Below are 11,524 nucleotides of genomic sequence, written 5' to 3' on the forward strand. Positions count from 1 at the left end.
GCCAGTTTTATTTTTTGGCATGCTAGCACGTGGAACTTTGAAAAAGGGTAGAGGGTTGGGGGTTTTAAGGCAGTTTGTAGATGAAAACAAAGACACATTCTTGGATTACTAGAAGTAGGTCAGGGTATTAGGGAGTTATCATTTTTTGAAAGTTTTAATCTGAACCTGCCAGTTTTTTTCTTTGAGTTTTCTTGTTGTGCCAGAGTTTCCTTCTCCTAGGATGAAAGGTTTCTGGTTATTTTGTTTGCAGTTGTTCATCTGTGGTATTATTATTCACTTTATCTATTTGTTTCTTTCCTTTTCACAAAATGTTTAGCCAACAAACTTTCTACTAAAATAATAAAAACTCCAAACTTTCCACTAAAGGAGTATCTAGACAAAAAAAAAAAGAAGACAACTTTGCTATGGCCTGCATAGAATAGTTACTCTGTATCGCCTCCTTCCTCTGAGCTGTTAACTTCCCTAGGTTTTTCTTTTATTTTGTTCAGGTTTGACTCTAATGATCAGGTGATGACTCTTGTAGCACTTTCAATGCTCAGAGGGACCCCTGCCAATTCTGAGGGTGGGTCTTTGCATCCTGCTTCTCTATAACAATTTCAGTAGTTCTGCTGACTTGAACATGAATATAAAGAGTGTAGTACAGGACCCAAAATTGGAAGGGAAGCAGGTGATTGCATGACTTTTATCACAAGTAATGGAGAGAAGCGGGTTGACAAAAGTCATTCCTTTCACACTTGAGAGACTTGAGCCTTGATAGTGACTTAAATGATAGCCTGCATGTTTTATTTTAAAAGACAACTGTTGTATGGTTAGTTGACATCTTTGTCTACTTTGTGTCTGATCTTTGAGCTCACAGGTCTCCACTTTGCTCAACTAGCTTACCAGCATTACTATCAGTACTGAAGCATGAGAGATTTTTCTTTTCTTCAGGGCTAGAGACAGAAGCTACACACAAACTGGTTTAGGGCTAGGGACAGGCATTATACATAAACTGGTTTAAGTGATCAAAAACTGGTTTAAACCTGTAACAGAACAGATGTTCAGTGTACATAAACCAGTTTGAAAATGGCTGAAACCGGTTTGAGATAAACTTGGTTGAATGTAGTATCAGACTCCCTGGCTGCAGCTCCTGCACAGACTGCAGGCTGCTCCCCCAACTCTCCCCACTACTCCCTGCTAAGCAGGAATTCCCCCTTCCCCTCTGCCTCACTGAGAGGTGTCTGTGTATTAGCTAGCAGCCCACACGCTGGCTGCGGTCTGTGCTGAACCAACGGGTAGAATCAACAGGTAGCTGGTAACGTCCCTCCGTTTTCTTCTTAATGGGGTGATAAACACTGAGTTAGGGGTGATCATAGCATCTAGCCAAGGCCTGACCATGCTCCCCTCAGCTCCGCACTATGCGGAAGGAAAGGGAGGCTGCTCTAGCACCTGCCAGCTTCTAGCCTGAGCCACTGCAGGCGTGTCTGAGATGTCTGCAGTTAAACTGATTTAGCCTAGCCAGGGTAGACTGACCTGCAAAGATTGAATCAATTCAGGCTCAGGCTTTTTGAATGTCTGTCCCTAGCCTTAGTGATCAGAAACTGGTTTAAACCTGTAACAGAACAAAAGTTCAGTGCACTTAAACCTCTTTCAAAATGCCCAAAACTGGTTTAAGATGGACATGATTAGATGTAGTATCACACTTAACTGATTTTGCTCAAACCAGTTTATGGAACGTCTGTCCCATATCGCCTCCTGGTTCAAGTTAACTCGTAGTCCCCCAGCATCCCATGCTGCTTTGGAGCACTGGGCTGTGCTGTCTGGTCCAGCAAACAGAGTCTGCCTTGCCCCTCTGCTCCCTAGCAGGATATCATTCCTTTGGCTGGCTGAGCAGGGGGTGGGGGAAAAAAACCCCTCACTCCTCTGGCTCAGCACCAAAACCTGAGCTGGGTGTTGCCAGTAGGAAAGGGGGGGGGGGGACCGAGACCCCCAGCTGGGTACTGCCAGCTTGGGGAGGGCAGGGGGAGCTCTGGGGGATGGAGCCAAGGCTTCTGGCTCAGTGTTCTAGGGCCCAGTGCAGGCTGCTTCTCCCCCAACTCCCCTTCCCCTCGGCCAGCCTGGAGGCTGAGGAAGGGGCATGGCTCCCAGCTCTGGGATGTCAGAGCTAAGCCCCCCTGCCCCTTCCACCCCTCTCCTCTCAGCCTGCCTGGAGGCTGAGAAGAGGGTGTGACTAAGGGACTCCAGCCCTGCTTCCAGCTCTGGAGGTGGGGGGCAGAGCCAAGCCCTGCTGTGGGCTTCCCTCCATTCAGCCTCAGGGCTGAGGAGTAGGCATAGCTTCCAGCTTTTGAGGCAGAGTTAAGCCCCCTGTTCTGGGCTTCCCTCCTGCCCTCCCCTCAGCCAGTCCCAGGCGGAGGAGAGGTCATGGCTCCTGGTTCTGGGGGCAGAGCCAAGCCTAGGTGCAGATTTCCCTCTGCTGCTGCCTCAGCTGACTGGGAGGCTGAAAAGGGGGGTGGATAAGAGACTCCAGCCCTGCTCCCAGCTGGGGGCAGGGAGGCAGAAGGGGGCAGAGTAAAGCCCTGCCCCCCTCCTGGCCTGTTCCCAGCTGCAGGTTTGGCACCAGGTCGGCAGGGTGGGGTCCCCCACCCACTTGCTCAGTGGTCGGGGAGGCTGAGGAGGGGGCATTGCTTCGGGAAGTCCAGCTCTCTGCAGTGGCCAGCAGGCTGGGAGGCGTGCTCTAGTTCCCCCCGGCTATAGGTGTGGGCCACCACAGGACTTTTTCCTGTTTGAAAAGTGAATGTCAGTTCAGTCTGTTTGAAAAAGACTGCAAAGATTGAATCGATTTCAGCCTCAGGCTTTTTGACTGTCTATGCTTAGCCCAGAAGTCTGGCACTGTGGTAAAAGGGTGGGATACCCAATATCCACATTTTGGTGAATGAAGATATGTTTGGTTAATAAATAAGGAACAAGTTTAATATTTAAAGAGCTATGGAAGCTTGTGGGTTGTCGCTGCCTCTAATGAAACTGTTTTTGCTACATTTAAACTAAACATAGTCAGTTTAGAAAGTAGTCTATACAGACCAGCCCCATACCTGAGTTAATTAAGACTTGGAAGTTCCCTTTCTCATTTTACTATAAAATATTTTTTCTACTCATGGCCAAGTTCCTGTGTATAGTTTTTTATTGTTTTTTTAGTAAATTGATGAGGAACAAGTGGTCTATCTCTTTCCCAGATAACACTTCATGATGGCGGAATGTAGGACTGGTACACTTGTGTCACCTGGTAATGTATTTCTCCTTTGTTTTACAGAATATGACTCGGAAACAAAAAGGGTTCAAGACATTCTTTCTGGAATGGAGAAGCCACAGGTAGGTGATCCACATTTATGAAAAAAAATAACTTGCATGACAAGTGCCTTTTTATCTAGTCTGGTGGTAGAGTAAGGGGACTGTTTTGGAATCATATTAAGCTAGTGTGCTGACAGGATATTTTTATCAGAAAACATTGTTATTGGATGCAGTTGCACATGCTTCATTAGAGGGCGCGTCTACACATGTGCTTTAATGCGCATTAGCTTATTTTAATGTGCATTAACACATCACCCAAAAAAAGTGTTCTTAATTAATGTGCATTAAAATAAGCTAATGTGCCTTTTTCTATGGAGGTACTAAATTTAATGAGTATTACCCAAGGTGCATTAATGAACATGTAGATGTGCCCACAGCATCCTTACTGAGGTAAACCCACTACTGCATGCAATAGCCATTATTTTCAGGTGTCTTTGCAAGCTGTTGTAGAATCTAATTAGAAACTGTTTCCAGAGCACTCTGAAATTCTTGGACATATGTTTTAATTTTGATAATTTCATTGCCTGTACTCTTGTTACAACAATGAAAGTGTTTGATTCTAAGCATGTAGTATTTAGTTTCATAATATTGTATTTATTATTTATATTTAATATATTTAATGCATTCCTTTAATATCACTTCTTTCTTCACCTTTAGAGCGTTAATTTGAAAAATGAATAGAATGATAGAAGCCACTACTTTGGCAAGAACAGGTCTAATTTGGTTTTTAATAACACCTTACAAATGTGGGAAACATGCTTTGGTTGCAGTGAAGACTCAATCCTTTAGAACAGATGCACCAGTGTAGATGCTGTGCTTCTGTAAAGTTAGGTACTCAACTCGCTTCAGGTGCTGCACTGATCAACGCCTTTGCAAGACGAGTCCGTTAGTAATAACAGAATATATAAGGAGTCCTAAGTCCTTGCTGCCTTGATGTTTTTAGTGATTTATACAACATTTTTTCCCGGTGAGCAGCAGCTGCGTCCAGAACGTGATTGACTTGCTGTTCTTTGGCAAGCTCCTCGCCATTGTACTATTGCAATTAATGAGCCGTTAGTGGGTATGGAAGAGCAGTGGATAGTTCTGCAGAAGAAAAGTGGTCCACTATTGTAATGGATGTGGAATTGCAGTATAATGTAGGAATAATGAGATATAATAACTTCATGAAGACCACATTTATTAACTTTCTAGTGAAGTGATTACATATTGTAAGTTTTGTCTGTAAGGATGTTTCATTATAGCTTAAAATGTAACTAAAGTGACTCTACTTTGAGGGTCTTTGCATCTCTCTTTGAGACTCCCTTGTCTCTAAGGGAGATGTAAGCCTCATTTTGCCAGATTGAGAGTCCAGACAGCAAAAGTTAAAATAATTAAATAGTTAAAAGCCTCTTCTCAGAAGGGGTACACTTTTTATCAGCCAGACAGCTTAACACAGCAGTTTGGTGAAGTGACTCTAGGGAGATGTGTCTTTCCTGAGATATAGGATTTAGGGAAAAGCAGGTGTGCATATAAACTGGTGTATTGTCTGCAAGAACTGTTATCTCCTAAGTGCTTAGTTCTAAATTAATAATACTCTACCTTGAGAAGCCCGTTTCATAACGGGGAACTTCGTGGCCTGAGCCTAAATCAGACTTGCTGAGGTAAATTAGTATCAGGGAGACAGTAGCACAAAGCAAGGGAATTGCATCTCTCTACCTAGAGACAGGTGACAATTTGAGGCTTGAGGCATAAGAGGGGGTGTACTCTGACAGACCAGAATGGGATCAGAGATGTAGTTAGCCTAGCAACTATGATAACTGCACCATGTAAAATAATGAAGCAGGAGGTTAGATGACAGGCGCATCTACACATCGCCCTACGGTGATGTAGCAACACACTATGTTACCGTGTGCTGTGCTACAGCAACATAGCAATCACATGAGTCTACACATGATAGCCAGCTACATTGCCGTAATGGTGCGTTCCTCCAGTATAGCGAAATCTAACTGTGCCATGTATGTGGGACAGTAGCTGCCTGTGCTGTGCTGTGCTTTCGTACTTCCAAAAGGAAGTACTGCAGCCCGGTGTCGTAGCAACAGCACTGTACGGTGATGTGTAGATGCACCCATGTTGTAGCATTCCCAGAGAATGATTATTTGTTCAATTAGTACAAATAGACTGAACTGTTAGGCTCGTATCACATTGTACTACATTTCAAGTGGTCATGTTTGGCAAAATGAAAACGTAATGAATTATCTTTTTTTAAAATAAAATTTATCACGTGTTTTGAAGGATTGCCTCACCTGTCTGATAGTCCATCACTGGTGAGACTGTTGCCAAGATTCCAAACCCCTGACTAGCCTCAAATGCCACCGATTTTAAAAGAAACTTTTCTGATATAAATCTTTCATCTCTTCCCCCTGCAAATGCGAGTATGTTGGTGGAAGAGAGGGAATTCCACAATTACACTAACTTGGTCTCCAGGGTTGACAGTATTAGTATTTAGAAGACTTCAAGATGACAAACAATAAAGGTAGTTATACCTTTCAAAATGTTTAACTTAAGAATCTTAAGATCTCTGATCTGAAAACTGTAAAAATATTCTATATTGAAAAGAGCCAGTGGAGGTTAATTTTAGAATTGTCTGTGGTTTCCTCTGAGCCCTGTATAATTGCATGCATGGTAACTAAGGTACTTATATTTACAGGCAGAAGGATGCAAAGAATATTAATACCAATTTAAAGTTCTCTGAAACAGTCCAAATATATTTGTATAGGTGTTTGGTAATGCACATAGAACACTCTGATTATATAGTGAGGCATAGTGGTGTACAAAAAAGGTACTTCACTGTAATTTTGACATACATAAGTAATACAGCTGTCCCAGATTCAGGCAAATAATACCTTGTTGTGAGCCTTCAACATTTAATGTGTGCATATCTGTTTGCATACACATAATTGTTAGAGAATGTGTTGTTTAATTGCCAGTACTTCATAGAAACAGTAGACCAGTAGAACACAAAGAAAAGAGGAAGAAAAATAAAGATGTTAAAAGAAATATAGTATTCATAACGGCAATGAGGAAACAGTGAATTAGTTGAGAGCAGTTTTAAGGTTATGTCTGTATTATATTCTGCAATATAATAGTAGTATATATACTGAAATTAGCTCTAATCTAGCTAGTCTTGGAAACAAAAGCAGTGAAGTCGTCAGACTTCAGCATAGGCAAGTGGCCACAGTCCTGGATGTGTTTGTACAGTCCATGCTAAAATCCATATTTCAGTATTCACTGTATTGCTACTGAACCTAACTAGTGCATACATATGTGCTTGGTAGTCATGCCACCCTTTCAGTACTAGTGTATATACCTAAAATTACATTTTGAAGCATCTAATGTTGTTGTTTGTTTTAGGGAACTTCAGGTGGAAATGTTCATATCAGATTTTCTCTCATATACAACAACAATTTAAGGCACTGATGCTTCTGTGTCTTAAAACACACAAGGTTATTTGTTTAAATTCAAATCCTGGTGAGTTTTTAGTGGTCAAGGTTACAAACCAAGTGCTTATTCTCAGAACCAGTCAACTTCATAAGAGAAGAGCGGCTGGAAGACAGCCTTCAAAAAAACTGCTAGTGCCACGCTTCAGTTGCACTGCAATGAAACAGCAGGTGCTTCCTCAGCCTGAAGAAGGGTATTTATACTCAAAAGCTCGCAAAGAAGAATTTTTCCGACTATATGCATTGGTCTAATAAAAGATAACAGGTTTACCCAAAGAACCTTGTCTGCCTGTGTCCTCAGACCAACATGGCTACAACTGATACCCCAGGGGCTATTGAAACATTCAAATGGGCATTGAAGCCTTTCCACTACTGTTGATGACACCAGAAATGATCCACATGTGTGTTGGGTCTGAGTTCAAATGAAGACTGCTTTTATTCCAGTAATGATCCTGTTCTTGCTGGCTCAGGCAAAGCTGGTGTGGAAATGTTTGGCATTTTTGACTGACTTAGCAGTTATGAGGATTGAAATAGAAAATTTGACCTAGCAAAAGCCTTGAATTCATTTGACCCACAAGTTTTTCAAACATTGCCCTCTAGGGCAGTGGCTCTCAACCTTTTTTGCTCCAGGACCCAATTGTAAATATCAGTGGCCAGTCCTGACCCAGTGCCCCTCACTCCCAACCTGCTGACCCCCCACCCCCAGGCCCCAGCCCCCATGTATGGGGTGGAGGGGGGTGGGAGGTGTGGGGGGTAGGGCAAAGCAGCCCCTTGCAGGCTGGAACTCTGCCAGCCTGCAAGGGAAAAGCCGCGGCTTCCCACATTTTTCTCCTTTAAAGGAAAATCCATTTTTAAAGTTTGTTTGCAACCCCCTTGTACATCCTGCGACCCACTTTTGGGTTGCGACCCACAGGTTTAGAAATGCTTCTCTAAGGAACACTTGAATGTTGCTTTCAGTGTTGTTCTCACACACACAATAAAATCCCAAAGCACAAAAGCCTGATGAATGCCAGCCCAAAATTTCGAAGATAATGAGTCTTGCACAGAAACTTTGTTCATTACCTGAATGACTGGAGGGACTGATACTAATCAGTCTTGGAACTTTATTATAGTACAGAGGTTGGGATTCTTTCATAAGGGCTTTCATAAAATAATTATTTGTACCATCTTCTCAAAAGTGTGTATAAAACAGAAACTGACTGTGTAAGCTGAGAAGTTTGCAGAAACTAATTAGCTGTGCTTTTTACTAGCTATACAAAACTCCTTCTGAGAGATACTCTGCTATTACTTCTCAATCTTAAAAAAAAAAAAAAATCTACAAAGTTGAGTACAATAGCTTGTAGGACAAAGTGGCTCAGCTTACCCAACTAGAAAGGATGCTTCTGAGAGTGGACCTTTCTGTCTACATAAGGGCAGCACCTTTCTGTCTACATAAGCACACAATGGGGACTCATCCCTGTAGATGAAAAGAAACGTTCCAGTTTTCAATAAAGGGTTTCACAGAAGTGTTTATACCTATGCATATCACTGTGTTGGTAATTACTATAATAAATGCCTTGATCTCAGTGGTAGATACATTGAATACCTATAGTAGGTAGTGCATGTTGTAAGTTATGCTCCTTGATTTCTAAGGGAATTGGCACTGTCAAGCAATATGTCTCTGTATTCCTGAAGACTGAAGTGCATGTACATGTTTTGAGACATCTTGTATTTTGATAGGTTGGAATTGGGACAGCTTTTAAAAATAAATTTAATGTTGATCATTATTATTAGTGTAAGTTTTTGCAGTGAAATAAAATAAAAGCATTGTCTTCCTGACAATATCCTGCATATGCTAGGGTGGTCATATATATTTTAGGGAAATCCGAGGGGGGAGGGGAGCTAGGGAGTGTGCACGTGTGTACATGCACATGCATGTACTTCCGAGCCCAGGTTGAGGGGAATGCACAGACTCTGCCTGATTCACGACTGGCCCCATTCCAGCACCTACAGCCACATCCTGGATATGTGCCCTCTGGGTGGGCAGCCACAGCCAGCCCCAGTGTTGCACCCCTGGATTAGGATGTGGCTGGGCCAAGCTAGGCTGTCTGTGTAGGGGTTGCGATGTGGCTAGGCCAGCCCAGTGATGCATGGCTAAGATGCCTCTGCAGGTGCTGGGATGGGGACACATCCATGAGACAGCGTGAGGCAGACAGAACCTGTGCAGTGCCCCCAGTCTGCAGCCCTGGCGCCAGTGACAAAGGCACCACAATCCCGTGTGTCTGCACAAGTGCAGCCCTACCCCCACGACACTGCAGCTCCCAGGTTCCTGCCGATCCAAGAATTTTGCTTACATTTTCTCTAGCAGCCAGGATGTTGAGACAGCCTAAAAATCCCAGGACTCTGCCAGCCAGTCTGGGACATAGAATCATAGGAAGTTACAGCTGAAAAGGGACCTCAGGAGGTCTAGTCCAACCCCCTGCTCAGAGCAGGACCATTTCCAACTAGATTATCCCAGCCAAAGCTTTTTCTAGCTGGGTTTTGAAAACATCCAAGGATGGAGCTTCTAGCACTTCTCTGGGTAACCTTTTCCAGCGTTTTACTACCCTCCTCGTAAGGAAGGTCTTCCTAATACCTAATCTAAACTTCCCTTGCTGCAACTTGAGACTTTTGCTCCTTGTTCTGTCATCTGTCACCACTGAGAACAGTCTAGCTCCATCCTCTTTTGAACCCCCCTTCAAGCAGTTGAAAGCTGCTATTAAATCCCGCCCCCCTTCTCTTCTCTAAGACTAAATAAGCCCAGGTCCCTTGGTCTTTCCTCATAAGTCATGTCCCTCAGCCTCCTCACCATTTTTGTTGTTCTCTGCTGGGTTCTCTCTAATTTGTCCGCATCCTTTCTGTATTGGGGTGCCCAAAACTAAACACAGGCCTCACCAGTGCTGGATAGAGAGGAAGAATCACTTTCTTTGACCTACTGGCAGCACACCTACCAACGCAGCCCAGTATGTTGTTAGCCTTCTTGGCAACAAGGTCACAGTGCTGGCTCATACTCATCTTACTGTCCACTGTAACCCCCAGGTCCTTTTCTGCAGAGTTGCTGCCCAGCCAGTCAGTCCCCAGCCTGTACTGGTGCATGGGATTGCTCATCCTAAATGCAGGACTTTGTGCTTGTTCTTGTTCAACCTCATGAAATTCCTTTTGGCCTAGTCCTTCAATTTGTCTGCATCACTCTGAATCCTAGCCCTACCCTGCAATGTATCTACTATGTCCAAGTTTCCACTTCTTATAAGCTGCCTTTTTGTGATTTAGTTTACTGAAGACCTCCCTACTAAGCCAAGCTGGTCTTCTGCCGTACTTGCCAACCATCCTGCACATCAGGATGGTTTGTTCCTGCACTCTCAGTAACACTTCTTTCAACTACAGCCAGCTCTCCTGGACTCCTCTCCTGCCCATAAGTTCCCTGAGTGAGCTGAAGTCTTCATTTCTGAAGTCCAGGGTCTTTACTCTGGCAGTATCATTCGTGCCCACGTGGATGAGCAGCATGGAGTAGTAGTCAGAGGACCAGTTGAGCCTTGGTAGTCTGTCCGTGACATCTCGGATCTGGGCTCCAGGCAAGCAGCAGACCTCCTGAGACAACAGGTCAGGTCAGTGGATGGCTCCTTCTGTTCCCTGCAGAAGAGTCTCCAACCACCACCACCCATTGCTGCTTCTTGGTGGTGGTCATCTTGTTTCTTCCTGCTTTGGTGAAGTCTGGGCTGTCTTTCTCCACCAATGGAACGTGCGCCTCCCTCTTCTGCTAGGGCTGTATATCTGTTCTCCAGATGAACGACTGCAGGTGGAGATCTTGGCTTGCTGCCATAAGTCACAAGCCTCCAGCTTCCGCCCTTTTGGGTGTCCATGTCCTTTCTCTTCTGTTGCACTGTGTCTGGCATTTTTTCCTCCACAGTCCTAGAAGTCTTCTCCAGCATCCGATTGATGAACGCCTCACGGCAGAGGATGCCATATGGTCACCACAAGCACCCTAAGAATTTTTTTCCAGCCTGGTTTTAGATGACTGGAGTAGATGTCGGTCATCTAAGACCAGGCTAGAAAAAATTCTTTTGGGACATTTCCTTTCCTGGACAGGCAGTGGAACAGAGTATTGACTTCTCATTGACTTCTGCAGGAACAAAATTGGACCCACTGTCCTTGAATTAGCTGCCATGCCAACTGAAAGAATTCACAAGAGCGGACTGTAATATAAACAGTTCCTTTGTGAGCCGGTTTCTATGCACAGTATCACCAAGGGTCAGCAATCCTGGATCTTTAGTACAAGGTCAAAATTGTCTGACTTAAGGTAACAGCTCCTCTAGTTGGTAGCTGTAGTAAATTCTCTTCTGTGGAACCAGCCTGCACAGAGCTGCACTGTTTTTAGCATAATACACATAAGGGCTTTCCAGAAGAAAGTAAGATTTACTGTTTCTTTTATTTTAAGAAACAGGAAAAGATATGGCTTTCCACATGTCACTGACTTTTATGAAAGGACCAGGCTTTTTACCATATGCAAAGCATATATACGTGTATCCTAGCTAGTAGTCATAAAGGAAAACATTTCAGTAGAACATTGGCAGGATATTTTGTACATCAGGTTCCAAGTCCCTGTCTGAATTTATGAAAAACAGTTATGCAAGCGTATGTCCATAATAACAGAAGAAATCTCATGTTGATGGGTTGATCTGGTATATAGTAGTAATGTATGTCCATAT

At 43.7% G+C, this 11,524-nt stretch overlaps 1 protein-coding gene across 1 annotated transcript in view; it reads left to right on the forward strand.

Annotated features, from left to right (window-relative positions):
- Positions 1–11,524, forward strand: part of FNDC3B (fibronectin type III domain containing 3B) — a 307,284-nt gene that overhangs the window by 186,319 nt on the left and 109,441 nt on the right. Inside the window, exon 7 of the mRNA XM_019532737.1 lies at positions 3,287–3,345. Within this exon, the coding sequence (XP_019388282.1) occupies positions 3,287–3,345 (59 nt within the window). The remainder of the gene's footprint in view (positions 1–3,286; positions 3,346–11,524) is intronic.

This window comes from Crocodylus porosus, unplaced genomic scaffold (assembly GCF_001723895.1).
Source record: "Crocodylus porosus isolate Cpor-Errol unplaced genomic scaffold, CroPor_comp1, whole genome shotgun sequence".
In the NCBI taxonomy this organism is placed as follows: domain Eukaryota; kingdom Metazoa; phylum Chordata; order Crocodylia; family Crocodylidae; genus Crocodylus; species Crocodylus porosus.